A 20,977-nucleotide genomic window follows, 5' to 3' on the forward strand; every position below is an offset into this window, starting at 1 on the left:
TCCAACTCCCAATCCAACTCCTCCCACTCCAACTCCAACTCCCAATCCAACTCCTCCAACTCCCACTCCAACTCCTAATCCAACTCCTCCAACTCCCACTCCCACTCCTAATCCAAATCCTCCAATTCCCACTCCAACTCCCACTCGTCGGCCCTGGAACAGAGGAAAGATACCCATTTAACTGGTCATTTTCATTCCTATAAAGGCCGTGTCACGCTCTCAAATTTTCGTCTCACCTATATTTGTTAGTAGAGTTGGAAGGGAAATATTGGAAGAAAAATTGCTTCCAATTTTTCTCCCCCATATAAAGTTGGGCAGATATTTATAAAAAATAATATGTTTTAAATCGTGTCAGACTATCGGAGTTTATTTTGGAACTGAGCTAACTCAAACCTTTCGTTGTTAATCTCAATTTAAATTTGCCTCGCCGTACTGGAAGGAAATTTTAAGTTTTTTCTTTAACTTTTAAAACATTAACTCTCATTAGTATCGTCACATAATAAAAAATTGACTTTGCTTTTCATAAGTTCTAAACACATAATTTGCTTTTTGAATATAAAATTAATTTGCATACGGCATTCATATCAGCATTATTTTAGTTATCTGCTTTTATAATTACGTTACTCGCGAATTTAAAGATTCGTAAATACGAATGGACATGACGTCATTTACATTTTTTTTTCTGGGCACGATTCTGATTGACTTATTCCATCCAACATCCAACATATATTATACCTCGTCCTGTATGCGAGATATTTGATGGAGACACAAGTCTTCCAACTTGCGTTACTAACGTTTTTCGGTGGCGTTATTTCTAATTATTGCAATGAAAAAGTTTTGCGACAGTGACAAAGTTCGCGGTGGTTGTAGAACTTCACTCAGTTAATCGTAATCCAGACGCTCACTGTTCTATCTTAAATACTTTCTCCGTTATTTACAATGAAATTGTCGTGTAGCTCAAACTTCAAAGACGTACTTATACTAGCCTTGGGAAGGGGTCGTTACCACAACGCAGAAATACCATAACGCCGAATGTCAAAATTGACCACAACGCCGACAGCTAGAAAACTGCTGTGTACCACAACGCCGAAATAACAACTGAATGAATTTGTGTGTGTTTCTTAAATGTACCTTAACGCCGAAATACCACAATCAAACCTAACCTTATCTAACCTAACCTAGCGTAATATAACATAACCTAACTTAACCTAGCTTATCCTAGCCTAGGCTTACATAACCTAGCCTAACCTAATCTAGTCTAACCTAACCTAGTCTAACCTAACCTAGTCTAACCTAACCTAACCTTTGTGGCAGTCCTGCAATGACATTTTTCGGAATTAATGTATTTCGGCGTTGTGGTGCGTCCCTCTTGGGAAGTATACTTGAGACCGTAAGACGTATAGAGGTTTCCACCTTATTTCGTCGCGATGGACCTGCAGTTGAAGTTTTGTTGAACTAATTCGGACTCACTCTGTATACATGCATATATTGCACCAGCATCTGCCCATCGACTTATCTCAGCGCCGCGGGTCGGTGTCAAGGGTCAGGTCCACAATAGGCCAGACAGTGTTTTGGCGAGAGTGATCTCCGCGTGTGGTCCTCGCTCCACGAGGGCTTATCCCTTTCCAGCTTTCTCGAACAACGGTTCCTATAGTTTTCATCTTCCTCTATATGTTAAAATTAAACTAACTGTATTAAAGTGAATTCCTTTTTGCTATAGACTGGAAAAATTCGCGAGTTCAATGACCGTCAGGATAGACTTCACTATCCTCTGCCTACTTGGGCAAACTGCGCCTGTTCATTGGGTGCGGAATTTTGAGGCGTCTCAAGTGGGTAACTTGTGATTGGATACTTCTTTGACTGATGGTCTCTAATTGGCCAAGAGTCCTACATATTAACAGTGAACCAATAGCAGAAGCAGCACAACGGTATAATTATTTGAATTTTAGCATATCACAAAATGAACCCGCGAATTTTTCCGGTCTCTACTTATTGCAAACAGGAACCTGTGCGCCATCAGGTAGCTGTGAGAAAAAAAAAATGTGGAAAACAAATTCCCAAGAAAACGTTTGCGATGCAAGGAAATTATGGTTTTGTGTTTAAATTGTCTGCTTGGCAAGACAACAAAAGCCCGCAGGTTTCTTGGAAGTAAGTAATTCACATTCTTCTCTCAACTTCTTAAACGATGCTCAGGTAGTTCTTTCTATCTTCATTAATTTTTATTGTTTACAAACAAAATTTTTCATTCAAACAAAATCACGATCACACGAACTCTTGTAGGTAAACGTTATGGAAACTTTCCTCGCATAGTGTTGGAGTTTTTTTTTTATCAGGAATACCCAGTGAAGTTTATTTGTTTTATCTTGGAAGTCACCCGGATCTTCGCCGCAACAACAGTAGGACTCGCAGGAAAGAATCAAGACGGAGGGTGGAGGGGGTATAAATTGGAGAAAATAGTGTTCTCGTGGTCGTAAATCATCGTGGCCTCCAAGTATATACTTTTTCTTGGCAGGATGGGAGGTAGCCACGATCTTAATAGCCCCCCACCCCTCTAACTCCTTATTCCCTGGCTTCTTGATGACCATGCATTTCGCCAGGTAACCTATCATCATGGTGTCATTACCATTCCCGAATTATAGGTACAGGGGTTGTCCCCGCGGTGATATCCGAACTTCTCTTTGCAGCTCTGAACACTTTAACAAAGTTTTGGCGTTTCAACTAATTTATTGTCTATTGCTTGCCAATGGTGGAGTTATTAAAAACATTTCCTCGGGTGTCTGGTGATCTGTTTATTCTGTTGTATAATTTGTTGATATTTTAACCGGAGGTGTAGAAACCTCCATAGTAAACAACACTTTAAAATGACGCACATTCTCAGGAAGATTCAGAATTATACCCTCGAACTTCAGTTGCATGTTCAAAACGAAAAACTTTATTTGAAAACATGGTCTGAGTTGCTTCTCATTGCTTCACACTGAGAGTCACTATGATGTTTTATTGAAAACAAATTTTTGAAACCACCAAAAACGTTAAATGGTTTCATTCAAATAATGGTGATTTAACAAAAAGGTATGGAAAAGTATAGTGTTACCCTAGTTTTTTCAGTGGTATTATATTACGATAGTGCCATCAGCCAGACAACTAAGCCAGCCCCACACAATACCCATTTCCTTAGCAGTTTTCATACCTATTTTCTGGTAGCGCGCCTGCTCTCGAGTAGGTAACATTTCAGCACCCTTCCAATAGGTCTGGGTGTAAAAGTTTTCATACCCGAAGTGTTAGACAAAAAAGTAATGGAACGTGTTCTATTTTTCTGTTATACCCTCGAGTGGAAGTCGTCAAGATGGCGGACCACGTGTAGCAACATAAACCCTTATATAGTCCCTTTCGTAAACATTAGGGGACGTAACAAACGTCATGGTACGCCAAATGAAACTTTATGATAGTAAAACTACCCTGGAATATATTTGGTAAACTAAAATAATCAGAGAAAGAAGTAATAGCAAGTTTTAACATACGTAATGAAAATGCATTACACTATTAATGTCCCATAGTCTCCGCCTGAAAGCAAATTAAGTTTCGTTAGCGTAGTTGAGGTGATCGAGAGGTAGTTTATGATGTGGTTGAAAACCTCGTCACTACACAGGTTTTTTTTCTCTTTACTTAAAAAAAAAAATACTGGATTATACATATAGTACTTTCAGAAAATACGTGTTAATACATTTTGTTTATTTAATTTGTATATATTATTAAATACATAGCTCAGACCATTGGTTTTGTTATTTCAACTAGGTAGATTTATTCTCACTTGAAATAAAATTATATGTTCACAAGCAATTTAAACAAAAAATCAATTCTCTAATTAAATCTCCAGATTTTATTAGGAAACAACTTTCCATACATTATTAATGAATAAACTAAAACTTATTATATAAACCCACACCTGTTAGCTTAAATGAAAATGCGAGATTGTTTTCCTTCACATTAGATGTAAGTTTATTAGGCGAATTATGCTGGTTTCTTTGTCTCACTTGGTTACAAAAATTGTTAGTTACAATTTCTCAAAGTAACACATATAAAATATGTAAATCGGTAGCTTATTTTACTATTACAAAGAAATTAGCACAATTAATAGTGTGAATTAGATAGATGAACTGATTAATGCCGTATATCTTAAATAAACAACATTAAAGCAAACCCAATTTTCCTTGTATTCTTTAAATTTCATATTACTAGATGTTGAAACTTACCTGCCAATAAAAATATCCACATTTTTATACCCATGGGTATAACAAAAGTTTTATAACAGAAAATGGGCATCGTGTGAGGTGGACTTTAGTTTACCCATCATCTTAAGTAATTTCTATATAGTTTACAGTAAAAAAAAAGTTTCACCTTCCCAACTTAAAAAGACCACAAATGACCAAATGTTTTCAACTATATTTTTCGCGTTGTACCTGCCACAGAAAGTTTGCCGGTCAAATTTCTGACTCAAGTATGTATACGTTCGTTCTTTACCCAGTATTCTTAGAGACTTAACTATAACCTTATAGGTGTTGCACGTTGTTGTGCCGAAGAATGTAAAGCGGGGAAGAAAAAAAAAATTCACCGTCAGGGTTATTTTCCAGGAAACGAAACAGGAACACGGTTCCTGACGAGGCATTCGCTTTCTCCGTGGGCCGCTCCAGTGGGCCAGCCGTGCAGTTCGCTAGGCGGGGCTTCCCCCGTGGCGGTCCGGGCTTCGATTCAGCGTGGGTTCGCTCCGTAGTTCCGCAACCAACACTCTATAACTTTATTTTGCAAATGGAACAGACCGATTCACGTAAAATTACATATATTTGTACATTAGTATTTTTGATCTTGAGAAACGTTCAGGGCAATAAACTGTAAGTATGAAACAGAAAAAATAAACTAAGTTTTATTAATCATTGGTATTCAACGGGAGGAAAATATTTTGGGGGGCAGTTTAAAAATGTTTTCCTGTGAAGTTTCACAAAATCACATTAGTTACAATAGTTTCATATTTATTTGTGGTTTTGTCCATGCATATCTACACTCTTCAGCACATACTGTTGCTTTTCTAATGCACTTGTTTCCTTTCATTGAGTAGTTTTACAGTTTAAATAATTTTAGTTAAATATGCTATAAAAACCTTTCGATTTAGAAAATATAATAAAATTTGGCATTAGTAAGTTTAAATATATTTCCAAACCAGAAAAAATTAACGTTGATATGTTTTTGTTGACATTGTTAACAGGTGTTTACGCAGAACTCCATGTATTTGTGTGTTGGGGGGATGGGGGGGGGGGGGGGTGATATTGCTAGAACCTCTTTGCCTGCTGTCTGCTTTCAATTTCTTTTCTTTGGTTGGCGGGAATGACAGGTTTTTTTTTAATTTGGCAAGGGGGTATATACCCTTCATCTCCCTCTGCGTGCGTCTGATTGTCAAACAATATTTCTATAATACGTAATTTATTACCGCTACTTAAAGTAATACATATTAATTTAGAAGAGGCGTTTAACAAGTTTTTTTTTCTTTCAGCGGTGTCGTCAATGACCTGTATTCAGGCGAACTCGTTGCGTGTCCTTCAAACAACAGCGTGTCGACTGTTGTATCGCGTGCCGGTGTGTTGTTAACAACCACCTCCCCCCCCCCCCCCCCCCCACACACACACACACTTGACCCTCGGGCGGTGCGCTGTGTGGTTTGTAGTCGTGATCGCCCATTACCTCGCATTCCTCGCCCGGCACGCACCGCTCGTTCCCCGCGGCTCCCCGTGTTGGCCCGCATTCCTCCGTGCCCGCCCCTCTCCCCTTTTCACCCTCTCCTCTTTTCACCCTCTCCTCTTTTCACCCTATCCCCTTTTCACCCTCTCCCCTTTTCACCCTCTCACCTTTTCGCCCTCTCCCCCTTACACTCTCCCCTTTACATTCTCACCCCTTTTCACCCTCTCCTCATTTCACCCTCTCCTCTTTTCACCCTCTCCTCTTTTCACAATCTCCCCCTTTCACCCTCTCCCCCTTTCACCATCTCCTCTTTTCACCCTCTCCTCTTTTCACCATCTCCTATTTTCACCCTCTCCCCTTTTCACCCTCTCCCCCTTTCACCATCTCCTCTTTTCACCCTCTCCTCTTTTCACCATCTCCTCTTTTCACCATCTCCCCTTTTCACCCTCTCCTCTTTTCACCATCTCCCCCTTTCACCCTCTCCCCCTTTCACCATCTCCTCTTTTCACCCTCTCCTCTTTTCACCATCTCCTATTTTCACCCTCTCCCCTTTTCACCCTCTCCCCCTTTCACCATCTCCTCTTTTCACCCTCTCCCCTTTTCACCCTCTCCCCCTTTCACCATCTCCTTTTTTCACCCTCTCCCCTTTTCACCCTCTCCTCTTTTCACCATCTCCCCCTTTCACCCTCTCCCCCTTTCACCATCTCCTCTTTTCACCCTCTCCTCTTTTCACCATCTCCTCTTTTCACCCTCTCCTCTTTTCACCATCTCCCCCTTTCACCCTCTCCCCCTTTCACTATCTCCTCTTTTCACCCTCTCCTCTTTTCACCATCTCCTCTTTTCACCCTCTCCTCTTTTCACCATCTCCTCTTTTCACCCTCTCCCCTTTTCACCCTCTCCCCCTTTCACCATCTCCTTTTTTCACCCTCTCCCCTTTTCACCCTCTCATCTTTTCACCCTCTCCTCTTTTCACCCTCTCCCCCTCTGGTAATCCAGAAGGGGGAGCGGGTACCCTCCCGGAGCCCTGAATAATATTTTTTAATGTTCTCCTAACTCCTTACCATGGATCACCAAACTTACCCAAGTACTAGGCATTTCACTGCAGTGCTGTAGATAAACGAGACGTTTTTGAACCACGAATAAAATGCACTAAATGTATTCAATTCTGAATAATGTAATAAAATTGTATGAGAAAAAGTTATTTTTGGCCCTCCCCATGAGGCCCTCCCCTTGGCGACACGAGGTGGCCCGCACCGAGTCACACAGAAAGAAAAAAAATAATGTTTCTGCAACTCCTACAAATAATTATTCTTGAAACCAGTTGCCCAGAGATAGTTTGTAATTCTACAAGAAAAAAAAATGATTTTGTCACTTCGTACAACACGTGGCTATGGTTATTTTTTTGCATGATTTGAGTTTGTAATCAATTAATTACATTCTAAAAGTTTATTATATCGCGTTGCAAGCTACTTAAATTGATTCAATACGAACATGCCGTTTTTTTTATAAATTAGGAAAATACATGCTTATAATTTTATCTTATCATCATGCATAATTTAATAACTGCAAAACATTGTAAGTATAGCATCTGAATCTCAGTAAAACAAGTCAGTGAGTTGCTGTTTACCGCATGCCTGACTCTGTTCGTATTTCTGCCACGAGTTTGCAGAAGCCTTCGGCCTTGGCTACTGGCCGGGGATTTGGAACAAGTCCAGTTCCCCGTAACTCAACAGAGGTAGAAAAAAATAAGTCACTAGCGATGACCCAGCAAGCCATTCCTTGGAAACAGCTTGCGAGTAGGGATTAGCACCTACGAGGTTAAATATATATTTTTAGCGCGTTCGCCGACGCTAGAACGTAACGTGCTAATTAAGGCATCCTATAATTAAGCTCGTCGTGGATATTTTTAGAATGCTAGTCTCCGCGTCAAGGATGCATGCTGGGGTTATTATAAGGCCCTTTTTGGAATTCAACTTTTTTTATGGGGGATTGTACAAATACAAAAGGAAGAACATAATTTTTTTCTAAACGTGTTATCACCAGTATTGGTTCTTGACTATGTTTTAGTACACAATTACAATAGGAATAACACCATTTTCCTACTTAAAAAAAGGGGGGGGGGGGCAGGTTATCCCCTCGTCCTTCCCCTAGTTAAACCCTTTCGCGTGCCCGGGACAACAGCGCATCACCAGAAAATTATATCGTAATACATTTATTAGCTATATCTTACGTATATATCGCCTGTCAAACATACTTTCGAAACAATTGATGAAAAAATATATATATATTTTCTTTCTTTTTTCTCTTGACAAAAACCCATTATTTTTTTTCTAACTATACTCAACTGCAATAAGTTCCGTTTTGGGTACAGGTTGTACGAGAACGTATTCAGTTATAACTTGCAAATTAATTCCAATAATAATGTATAAAATAGGAATTCGGAGCTACTCACAGTGGTGTATGTTTACCAAAATATTTTCATTTGTATGTCCCTATGGGATAATTTCTGGTCCCCTCTCTGAGATAATAGCTACAGAACCGAAATTTCTTCGTGTTACGTAACTGAACCTCCCTTCCCCATTCCCACATTAATTTTTCTTTCCATCCCAATCGAAAAATTGCACGCACATTTACCAGTAATTTTGTAGTTAAGGAATTATAAAATCGGACATGTACACATCTGAAAGACGCATAGGTAATCATCAAACAATTACTCTTTAGTTATGAACTTGAGCTAACCAAAAACTAACACAGTAGAAAAGAATACATTGTGGTTTTCAATAAGCGGTCTGTGGCCTGTATACGGCACAAGCACGACGGGAGTCTGACACGAAGGATACCTAATGTATACATGGAGTATGATACATGTAGTACTTAGGTATTTAACCGAAGTAGCACCCAACAAAGCTTCTTTCCACAGCAAATGAATTTGTGTAAATGAAACAGAAATATTCATGTAAAATTACAGATAAATGTACATTTACCTATACATGTCCATGAAAACAACTGTATCACTACGAAATAATGTTCGCAGTAATACTGCGTTCGTGTTTTTACCCGGGTATTATTATCTGTGCTATCCCAGTACCTCCAATGTTTAAAGTTATTTTAAAACTGATCCCTGAATAACTTTCCAATATTAACCTCGCATGTTAGTAAGCAGGGTAAAACAAAATAAAGTATGTAAAATTGTTGAATATTCGATCATCTTTTCAGTGGTTTAAGAACATTATGCTTGAATGAAACATCAATTAAAATATAAAATGATGTTCCAATTTTTGTAAAAATTCTTAGCATTATTTCAAAAAAACGTATTTCATGTGTGCAAACTTTCCAAATAAACGTTTCACTATCTTTGGCCCGGTCCGTGTGAAAACACAATAATTGTAGCTCTTGACAGTTTAAAATGTAATACCTACCAATTTTCTGCCAACTATTATTCTTACTATGTTTTGCAGTTCTTAAATTATGTATGATGATAAAAAAATTGTAAACATGTATTATAATCGGTCATGAAATTTAACGTAGAAATATTTGAAACAATGCCGAGCGAGATAAAAAAAAACACAAATTGTGTTTTCAACTGCATTTATAGACGCGAATCACACGTAGTTTCCGCACCCGCCGCTGAAATTCGCTGCCGGAGCAGCTACGTCGACTATCGCGTCGTTGGATTTGCAGAGCGAAAGGTTAATCGATATAATGAAACGACTCCGATAAAAACAGAAAAAAGACATAGAAATAAATATTAAAACCCGGATTTAGCCCTGATTTCATCAAGGAATTTTATTAAAATACTGCCCATATAGCTAAAATCCATTTAACAGTTAATACTATAAAGATTTCATTTGGCTTTAAGAACTTTTGTTCGCGGCATCCTCCACAGATGGCAGCATCGTGGTTAAAATTCCGTTCCTTTCACGTATACCGAGAGCTTAAATTTAAAAAATAATAATAATAACAAAAAAATTGGTTGTCTGTAAAGTCGGTTTACGGACGATAGTTTAACGTGACGTCATAACAAAACATTGATGAAATGATTGCATACTTTATGAATAAAATTGATTCATTTTTATTTTATCAATAAAAGCATAAATACTTGAAATTATACTAGTAATCAGATTTTTGAAATGCAAGAATAATTAACCTTTATTTCCGAAATTGTTGTTGTAATAAGCAATGAAAACCACATTAACTTTTCACTTCACTTTATAAACAGTTGAGTGGAAGAGAGATAGATGCGGCGCAAGCATACAATGAGCGTAACGGGACACAACGTAACGGAACAATGTGCGTAACGGGACACTTTTTCGTGCGTGCAGCCGGCGTTCATCGATTTATTAGACGTTGTCACGTCAAAAAATCTAAAGACTTCAACGTTACCATGGCCATTACTGTAAATTTTACCTGTGCCCGGACTTTTAATTTTCGTCCTACCATCAGGGTGAACTCGCGCATTTTCAAAACAAATACAGAAACTCAACCGCGGCCATCCCCGGTGCCTTCGCCCCCTCCTCCGTCTTGATCCGCCTTCTGCATCCCTTCCTTGACGGCTGAGGGCGCTCCGCTTCTGTAGGCGCACCCGCTCCTTGCCTTGGCCGCGCGGAGACCTTGGCTGCCGCGCGAACAATGCGGCCGTGCGATCGACGACGGAGTGGCTCACAGGCTCCCGGTCAGTCCCCGGACACGCTCGTGGGAAGCCTTCATTTCACAGACGAGAGAGCCACACCCGAAGTTCCCCCGAAGTTCATGCCGCATGTCTGTTCCCAGGGTTTTTTCATGTTTCAATGCAGGTTTCACATGGTCCCAACTTAGCATAGTTTTAAGATAGGGAAGTTGGTCATTGATGGCCAATTACCTCCTAGCACACGGTGCATGCTACCCTTCCCTGCGTGATGATTAATCCAAGTATGACTATGCGTATAGGCTCCGGCCTGAGATGCGCATATATCTCTCCCTAACCCGGACCCATCCTACAAATACACTTTTTTTATAGTTAGGACGTTTTAATACAATTTTCACGAGTATTTCAAACGTTTTGACCTACCCCTACTGACCTTACCCAATTTTCTTGTTGTTTACGTTCACCTAGATGAGCGGAAACACACCTTCGCAGGTATAAATTAATAAATAACTATTTTTTGCGACTAATTTAATTCTTTAACAAACGATTTCTTGTATTACTCATTCAACTGACCCAAGGTAACCAACCCTTTACTTTCAGACCCTTTAATTCTAGACGTCCGAAAACCTACCCTCCCGTAAAAAAAAAGAACGGAAATTATGCGAGATTTTCATTTATGTAACACACCTAACCCAATACAGTTTTCAATTTTGACGTGACAACGTCTAATAAATCGATGAACGCCGGCTGCACGCACGAAAACGGATGACTCATTGTCCCGTTACGCATTTTCCCGTTACGCTTTGTCCTGTTGCGCTCATTGTACGCTTGCGCCGCATCTATCTCTCATCCACTCGATTGGAACAACCATCGATTTGACTTTTTCGAGGCACATTAAACTTGAAACACTCCCATTCGTTTCCTACTTTTCCTATCATCGTCCTATCCTTAACAGAATAACACAGATTGGAAGAAGTTAAATAGCAAACATGTATAAAAGTTATAGTTAAAATAATCTCTTCGTTAAAGTAATAAACATATTTGAATTAATGAGTGCAAATACAAGTAAATTTATCAATTAAATTGTAGATCATTTCACTTCTTGTTTGTATCCATACAAAATAGTGATAATTAAATAAAAATCATTCAATTTTATTCATAAATGTATGCAATTATTTCATCAATGTTTTGTTATGACGTTGTCACGTTAAACTATCGTCCGTAAACCGACTTTACAGACAACTAATTTTTTTTTCAACAGAAGGAAAGAACGCGGACAATGGGAGTGGAGTGACTCGGGGTGGGTGAATAATAGGCTGCTCGAGCTGGTCGGCGTGAACGCGGTAGTGACTGAGCAGTTTGCACCGGGCGGCCGCCAGACTTCGCCACCGGCGACTCTCCTCCGGCAGTAGGTACCTACTCCGCGCAGCCGCCATCTGAATAACCTGCATTTGTATTCCCATTTCCTCTGTGTTTGTGTTCACTTGTGCTGGGGAATCGCGAGGTGTTAATGTCCCAGAAAGCATAAAGTTATCAGAGCAGCAAAAATAACGAAATCGTGAGTTGGGGTTTGCAAGTGTTTCACATTTCAATTGCTCAGTGTTTTTTGTAAGTATGTATGTTGAGAAATTAATAATTTGCCAGACATAGGTACATGACCTGGGTTCGATTCTCGGCCAGGATGAAGATTTTTCACCGAGGAATATATTTCCTTCCCGACCATAGTGCAAGGTGTCGTGTTGCCCCTTCACCTCCATTCTGCCTTTGAATATATATACTGTATAGAAGTCGCCAGCCCAGGTTAAAATTTCTAATACGGTTTTGAGGTATAGTTGGTTAATTCACCGCCGCAATCGCCACCATCTCTAGGGCATCGACTTGTGGTGGTCCCTAGCGGACAAGTGTCGAACTCTTCAAACACCCCTTCCCCCTCCCGTTAAACGACCTTGAGCTGCAGTGAATGATGGGTGGGGGGTGCGGGGAATGACAGCGGGCGACAGTGCTGCACTCTAACGTGTAAATAACAACTAAGACGATACAGGGCGTTACGGCAGCGCACTGCAGCGGTGAAGTTCCCAAGCTGCTCATCATACGCTTCTGAAAAACGTAGAGTAAATCCTATCCACTCGCGACTTCTATACATTATATATATTCAAAGATTCTGCGGAAAGCAATGATGAACTGTCTGGTTTGAGCTGGTCTCCGTGTTTGGCGACGGGCTCGTCGCGCTGTCGCGAGAAACAGCGTCGCTGTTCGGCGGCGAGGTTGCACGGCCAGTGTTCTCGGCACGACGACCAGGAATAGACTGGTCCGCGCTGTCCGGCGGGTGCCAAGGAACCGGAAGCAGAGGTGTATATTCGCCGCGGTGAGTGTTGCCTGGACGCGGTCCAGAAGTGACGGCGCGCCTCGCTCTGTCCGTGTTGCAGCAGCAGCAGCAGCAGTTGCTGGCCAACAGCAGCAGCAGCACGACGTCCTCCTCGCGCGTCGCCAAGACCTCCTGCACGACCTCGTCGTCGTCGTCGTCGTCGTCGTCGTCGCAGCGCGTGCACCACGTCAGCGAGATGAAGGCCTCGTCCATGAAGTCCGACCTGTCCGAGCTCAAGTCCAGCATCTCGGAGATGAAGAACCTGTCGTCGGGCTCGGCCTTCTCGGGCGCGCGGCTGCGCGGCTCCCTGGAGGAGCTGGACCGCGAGGATACCGGCGGGGGCGGCGAGGGCGACCCGGAGCCCCTGGTCACGTTCCCCGACCCCGACACGCCGCCGCCGCTGCCCGCCGCCGCCCCACCCCCGGCGCTGCTCAACGGCGCCGCCGCCTCCGCCGAGATGCTCAAGTTCGAGCAGAAGCGCGTCACGTCGGCGCACAAGACCAAGGTGGTGACGGAGGCGTTCAGCTCGGAGCAGGCGAGCGCCAACTCGTCGGAGGTGAAGCGAGTGCAGGCGGGCGAGCTGAGCTTCCAGGAGCAGAGCGCCGCCAAGGCCGTGCGCGCGCGCCTCGAGCTGGACGGCGTGTCTGCGGAGCGGTCGCTGGCCGTGCAGCAGGTGGGTGTCCGCGCTCACTGACAGCTGCAGTGTCTCCCTCTGATCTCACTGGCAGCTACAGTGTCTCACTCTGATTTCACTGACAGCTACAGTGTCTCACTCTGATCTCACTGGCAGCTGCAGTGTCTCACTCTGATCTCACTGACAGCTACAGTGTCTCACTCGGATCTCACTGACAGCTGCAGTGTCTCACTCTGATCTCACTGGCAGCTACAGTGTCTCACTCTGATCTCACTGGCAGCTGCAGTGTCTCACTCTGATTTCACTGACAGCTACAGTGTCTCACTCGGATCTCACTGACAGCTGCAGTGTCTCACTCTGATCTCACTGGCAGCTACAGTGTCTCACTCTGATCTCACTGGCAGCTGCAGTGTCTCACTCGGATCTCACTGACAGCTGCAGTGTCTCACTCTGATCTCACTGGCAGCTACAGTGTCTCACTCTGATCTCACTGGCAGCTGCAGTGTCTCACTCTGATCTCACTGGCAGCTACAGTGTCTCACTCTGATCTCACTGGCAGCTGCAGTGTCTCACTCTGATCTCACTGGCAGCTACAGTGTCTCACTCTGATTTCACTGACAGCTACAGTGTCTCACTCGGATCTCACTGACAGCTGCAGTGTCTCACTCTGATCTCACTGGCAGCTACAGTGTCTCACTCTGATCTCACTGGCAGCTGCAGTGTCTCACTCTGATCTCACTGGCAGCTACAGTGTCTCACTCTGATCTCACTGGCAGCTGCAGTGTCTCACTCTGATCTCACTGGCAGCTACAGTGTCTCCCTCTGATCTCACTGACCGCTGCAGTGTCTCACTCTGATCTCACTGACAGCTATAGTGTCTCACTCTGATCTCACTGACAGCTATAGTGTCTCACTCTGATCTCACTGACAGCTGCAGTGTCTCACTCTGATCTCACTGGCAGCTACAGTGTCTCACTCTGATCTCACTGGCAGCTGCAGTGTCTCACTCTGATCTCACTGGCAGCTACAGTGTCTCCCGCTGATCTCACTGACCGCTGCAGTGTCTCACTCTGATCTCACTGGCAGCTACAGTGTCTCACTCTGATCTCACTGGCAGCTACAGTGTCTCCCTCTGATCTCACTGACAGCTGCAGTGTCTCACTCTGATCTCACTGGCAGTTTCAGTGTCTCACTCTGATCTCACTGACAGCTACAGTGTCTCACTCTGATCTCACTGGCAGCTACAGTATCTGACTCTGATCTCACTGACAGCTGCAGTGTCTCACTCTGACCTCACTGACAGCTGCAGTGTCTCACTCTGATCTCACTGGCAGCTACAGTGTCTCACTCGGATCTCACTGACAGCTATAGTGTCTCACTCTGATCTCACTGGCAGCTACAGTGTCTCCCTCTGATCTCACTGGCAGCTACAGTGTCTGACTCTGATCTCACTGACAGCTATAGTGTCTCACTCTGATCTCACTGACAGCTACAGTGTCTCCCTCTGATCTCACTGGCAGCTACAGTGTCTCACTCGGATCTCACTGACAGCTATAGTGTCTCACTCTGATCTCACTGACAGCTGCAGTGTCTCACTCTGATCTCACTGGCAGCTACAGTGTCTGACTCTGATCTCACTGACAGCTACAGTGTCTCACTTTGATCTCACTGGCAGCTACAGTGTCTCACTCTGATCTCACTGGCAGCTACAGTGTCTCACTCTGATCTCACTGACAGCTACAGTGTCTCCCTCTGATCTCACTGGCAGCTACAGTGTCTCCCTCTGATCTCACTGACCGCTGCAGTGTCTCACTCTGATCTCACTGGCAGCTACAGTGTCTCACTCTGATCTCACTGGCAGCTACAGTGTCTCCCTCTGATCTCACTGACAGCTGCAGTGTCTCACTCTGATCTCACTGGCAGTTTCAGTGTCTCACTCTGATCTCACTGACAGCTACAGTGTCTCACTCTGATCTCACTGGCAGCTACAGTATCTGACTCTGATCTCACTGACAGCTGCAGTGTCTCACTCTGACCTCACTGACAGCTGCAGTGTCTCACTCTGATCTCACTGGCAGCTACAGTGTCTCACTCGGATCTCACTGACAGCTATAGTGTCTCACTCTGATCTCACTGGCAGCTACAGTGTCTCCCTCTGATCTCACTGGCATCTACAGTGTCTCACTCGGATCTCACTGACAGCTATAGTGTCTCACTCTGATCTCACTGACAGCTACAGTGTCTCCCTCTGATCTCACTGGCAGCTACAGTGTCTCACTCGGATCTCACTGACAGCTATAGTGTCTCACTCTGATCTCACTGACAGCTGCAGTGTCTCACTCTGATCTCACTGGCAGCTACAGTGTCTGACTCTGATCTCACTGACAGCTACAGTGTCTCACTTTGATCTCACTGGCAGCTACAGTGTCTCACTCTGATCTCACTGGCAGCTACAGTGTCTCACTCTGATCTCACTGACAGCTACAGTGTCTCCCTCTGATCTCACTGGCAGCTACAGTGTCTCACTCGGATCTCACTGACAGCTATAGTGTCTCACTCTGATCTCACTGACAGCTACAGTGTCTCCCTCTGATCTCACTGGCAGCTACAGTGTCTCACTCGGATCTCACTGACAGCTATAGTGTCTCACTCTGATCTCACTGACAGCTACAGTGTCTCCCTCTGATCTCACTGGCAGCTACAGTGTCTCACTCGGATCTCACTGACAGCTATAGTGTCTCACTCTGATCTCACTGACAGCTACAGTGTCTCACTCTGATCTCACTGGCAGCTACAGTGTCTGACTCTGATCTCACTGACAGCTACAGTGTCTGACTCTGATCTCACTGACAGTTTCAGTGTCTGACTCTGATCTCACTGACAGCTGCAGTGTCTCACTCTGATCTCACTGACATATACAGTGTCTTACTTTGATCTCACTGGCAGCTACAGTGTCTCACTCTGATCTCACTGACAGCTACAGTGTCTCACTCTGATCTCACTGACAGCTGCAGTGTCTGACTCGGATCTCACTGACAGCTACAGTGTCTCACTCTGATCTCACTGACAGCTACAGTGTCTCACTCTGATCTCACTGGCAGCTACAGTGTCTCACTCTGATCTCACTGGCAGTTTCAGTGTCTGACTCTGATCTCACTGACAGCTACAGTGACTCTGATCTCACTGGCAGCTACAGTGTCTGACTCTGATCTCACTGACAGCTACAGTGTCTCACTCTGATCTCACTGACAGCTACAGTGTCTCACTCGGATCTCACTGACAGCTATAGTGTCTCACTCTGATCTCACTGACAGCTACAGTGTCTCACTCTGATCTCACTGGCAGCTACAGTGTCTGACTCTGATCTCACTGACAGCTACAGTGTCTCACTTTGATCTCACTGGCAGCTACAGTGTCTCACTCTGATCTCACTGGCAGTTTCAGTGTCTGACTCTGATTTCACTGGCAGCTACAGTGTCTGACTCTGATCTCACTGACAGCTATAGTGTCTCACTCGGATCTCACTGACAGCTACAGTGTCTGGTGCCCGCCGCCCTCCATCACTCTCATCCTCCAGTCACTTACTCTGATCTCACTGACAGCTACATTGTCTTACTCTGATCTCTCTGACAGCTAGTGTCTTACTTTGATCTCACTGACAGCTACAGTGTCTCACTCTGATTTCACTGACAGCTACAGTGTCTCACTCTGATTTCACTGACAGCTACAGTGTCTCACTCGGATCTCACTGACAGCTACAGTGTGTGACTGTGATCTCACCGACAGCTACAGTGTCTGACTGTGATCTCCTGACAGCTACAGTGTCTGACTCTGATCTCACTGACAGCTACAGTGTCTGACTCTGATCCTCCAGTGACTTTTAACCCAGGCCGTTTGATTCAGTTTAATTTCTATGACTTCTAGGTCCACTGAATCTTTGTAACTTAAGGTTTAGTGATAATTATTATATTAGCTTAGTATGCTTTACAATAAATCTCCGCCCTTTTCAACTTTTGAATAAACTAAATAGTTAACCGTATCTACTTTGCAAAACCGTTTTAGTTTGGATTTTCTGACCAAGAAAATATATTCATATGTTTTATGTGCCGTAGTGTTTCATTCTGTAGGATTGGCATAATCCATACTACAGCGCGTTCATTACTTTAGCTACAAATCTGTGCTCAAAGAGTTAAATACTCAGAAATATTAGCGAAAACCAGTCATGAATTAGTGAGATTTAGTCACTAAACTAATCGACAGGAATCCACTGATTCATGTGGAGTTTTTTTTATAAATGTTTGGGGAAAATTAACTTATTCAGAGCAGTTTTTACTATTCAGAATTTGGTGTGTGCTCTTCACATAAAAACTGTGTCAAAGATGCCTGTAATGAAAGTAGTTTTATCCCTTCGAAAATAGGTCTACTGGACTGCATGCAAGGTAACGATAGGTAAAAATATATGTCGTACAATTTTAGTCTAGTTTTTGAACATACACGAACCTAACGAGTAAAAAAAAAATTGGATAATTTTCCGTGTCTTTTTGTTTCATAGGATTTTGTACTAAATATTCGTGGAGATTCATAAACTTAATTTTTTTTTAAATACTCTTTCTTTTTGTAGCACTTTTACTTTGATTTTCTTCTGGGAGAGTAACAAATGTGAAATGTCTCAAAAGTGAGGCCAATGTTTGCGCAGATCCTGTAATGAGGCTCTGCCATTGCTGGTCTGAGGCATGTTGTTTGTAGAAAGGCCCTGCCAATGTGCTTCTGCCACTTGTGTGACAACGTGTCGGATAATATAGTTCCTTGGTAATCTAAAGATCTGAAACGGTTTTGGTAGCAGTCGTGTTACATTCATCCGTTATGTACCTTGTATTTGGGTTTCCACCAGTGTAGTTTCTGCGTGTTTAGCCTAGAGTACATTTGTGTACTTAATAATTAATAATAATTAGCTCTGCCCCTAAAAATATTACTCTGTGTATACATGTATCTGGTTAAAAAAAAAACATAGAAAAAATTACACTCGTATGCACAGAGATATATTTTAAGGACACGACTAATTCGTACTGTCAATTAAGTACTTAATCGTATAGTCTTTTAGTCCAAATCGATCGTTTCACGAAACCAAGGTCTACCGATCGATCAACGTTACAAATAGTTCTTCATTTTGGGATTTCGATATTCTTGTAATTAATTTTTTGGGTCGTAGTGCTATTTGTGGAAATAAATGAGCAGACATGATGAAATGCGGTGTTATTTTCGTTCACAGATAAATTAGTGGGTAGGATGTTTCGTAAACGGGAACTTTTCATTTTGGGACACCGCAGCGCTGGGAGGGACAGGCTGTTCCAGAGATTAGTGGATGACCTTTGTAGCTGTGGCAGCGGCGTGGCGGAGAGATACCGAGCAGACTCTCGCCTGCCTCGCTTCGTGTTCGCTGTCGGCAGTCCCGCTAATAACTGGCGTGCCTTCAGCAAGGCTGAGCGATCTGATGAGTTATTGCGACGTGACGTGGCCCAGTTTCTAACGCGGTATCGCCTCTAAGCGCAAGGCTCTGAACTGGCGTGCAGTCTTCTCGTCGTCACAGGACAACTGTGAAATTTGAGCGGTGACCGTAACATTATATGGCCGAGAAATGAAGATAAAGGTGCAATGCCAGTCCCTTAAGTGCTTTCAAGAATCTGTACTAGTTGTTTAACGCCTAAATTTACTATGAAAGTATGCGTTTTAGCCATTTTTAACTCTTCTGAAAATACAGTTTACAAAACTTAATTAGAAATCGAAAGTACTTTTCGGCTCTCAGCGAACTCTTAAATGCTTTTCGTAAGCAGACCCCGACTCGGATATCTCGAGTAGTTTTGAAATCGAGTTGTTTTTCCTGAAGCCCTGCGCACCGTGTGTGCGCCCGGGCAGGCGGGGCTGGGCTGTTGTGCGCCGCGGAGACGTGCAGTTGTTCGGATACAGGCTGGAATGCATACTGTTATACACTTCAACTGCGTTGACGTCGGACCAGATGTAGTTTCTATACGTCCCTGAAGCAGGGGTGCAAATCTGTTGGATTTTATTTCCATAACCCAACTAAAACTAAGTAGGAGGGGTCTGGGTTAGGGAATACTCTTAAGTGCGTCTCAGGCCGAAGCCTATACGCCTAATCATTAGGGGCATGCAGATTTCGTGAAAAGATTTTGGGACTAGAAGGAAGTTAAAACACTGTAGCATCGTCTGAGTTCGTGATTGGGAGAGTTTCTCTCTGGTACATATCGATTGTAACAACACCAATCACAGTAATTCAGTGCGGAAGCAAACACATCCTGAGTGGCTCGGTCAAAAAAGGCAACGACTTCTCTCGCAGACGGTCGCCAATCACAAGGAAGAAATCTCTGGTGCGGGTATAGCTAGTTGCAATCTCATAGGCGTTCAAATTTTTTCGCGAAAAATGCCTGCCCCTAGCCATGACTAACTCCCCCTATTTTACACTCTCTACTGTAACTAGTTAAGTTGGGCCCAGGTAAAACCTGTACAGAAACAGTGAAGACTCTGGACTCGTTCATGCGGGGATAAATAGTGCAAGCATTCTGTAGGATTCGCAAGGGTCTCTTCCCCCCCCCCCCCCCCAGCGCGTCCGGAGTTTTGCTCGTGGGTTTTAACCGACACGTCATCTCTGGTTAGGGCGCTTGCATGTTGTATACTGTCCATATTGTGGCCTATATGGCTACAATAAACAGAAAACTTTAAAATATACGGATATTTTTTTTCCATTAAACATATTTTCGACGTTTACATGTATCAAACCCGTTCCACAGTGATACGCTTTTATAGTTAGCAAGCGCAAGCGGTCCTATAGACAATAGTCTCCGACTAAATTCTTGTACAGGTGTGTGAAGTTAATTCTAGTGCCAGAAAATACCGTAAATTTTCCAGGTCTCTAGCCTTTTTTAAAAAAAACACGATTGATGAGTAGGTAGTATACTGATGCGGTTCTGAATGCGAGTAAGTCTGCTTTAGTCGATCACCAACATGCAAAAAATGTTTCCCTCCGAATGGTTTGCAAAACAACGTAGCGTCTTTTTCCTCATGGTTGAAACAATTTTTTTCAACATGACTTAGCTATTTTTAGGTGAATCGTGGACATTATATAACACATCATCATCATCATCTTTCTCACCATCACCATCTCACAAATTTTCTCATTTTTCTGTGATATGGATTACCCACTCCACCAGTTTGCATCTCTTGTTGAGAATTATCAGAAAGTGAGAATATTGAGTAACTATAAGTAGAAAAGTTATTAACACAAATTTCGAATTCGCTTTTGAAAATTAGTACATTCTTTCATTCATAACTGCGTTAAATGTAAAAAAAAAAAAGGTTGAGAATATTCTGTATTGAATATCACCTTATATATTATTTTATTAGTTTGCTGTAGTGCCCCTATATCAGATTATTTATTTTTACGAAGACACTCTAAACAGAACTCGGGAAAGTGCTTGTTTCAGTCAGTCGTCCAGCGAAATATAATGTAGGTCCTTGCTAACTGTTTGAAAGCTGTGCGAACTGCGCGAGAAAATCTCGTCACGGATGTATTTTCGTGTCGGTCGGCGTGACTCCGCGTGTAGGTGTTGCGCTA

General features: G+C 43.0%; 1 protein-coding gene across 10 annotated transcripts in view; it reads left to right on the forward strand.

Annotated features, from left to right (window-relative positions):
- LOC134541656 (NAD(+) hydrolase sarm1) overlaps positions 1–20,977 on the forward strand; it is a 568,468-nt gene that overhangs the window by 504,434 nt on the left and 43,057 nt on the right. For 8 of the 10 annotated variants that reach the window (XM_063385250.1, XM_063385248.1, XM_063385246.1 and 5 more), the window contains one exon: positions 12,778–13,389. In XM_063385250.1, coding sequence (XP_063241320.1) covers positions 12,778–13,389 — 612 coding nt within the window. The remainder of the gene's footprint in view (positions 1–12,777; positions 13,390–20,977) is intronic. The other 2 variants (XM_063385247.1, XM_063385249.1) reach the window with 1 other exon arrangement.

Source organism: Bacillus rossius (assembly GCF_032445375.1).
Source record: "Bacillus rossius redtenbacheri isolate Brsri chromosome 4 unlocalized genomic scaffold, Brsri_v3 Brsri_v3_scf4_1, whole genome shotgun sequence".
Taxonomy (NCBI): domain Eukaryota; kingdom Metazoa; phylum Arthropoda; class Insecta; order Phasmatodea; family Bacillidae; genus Bacillus; species Bacillus rossius.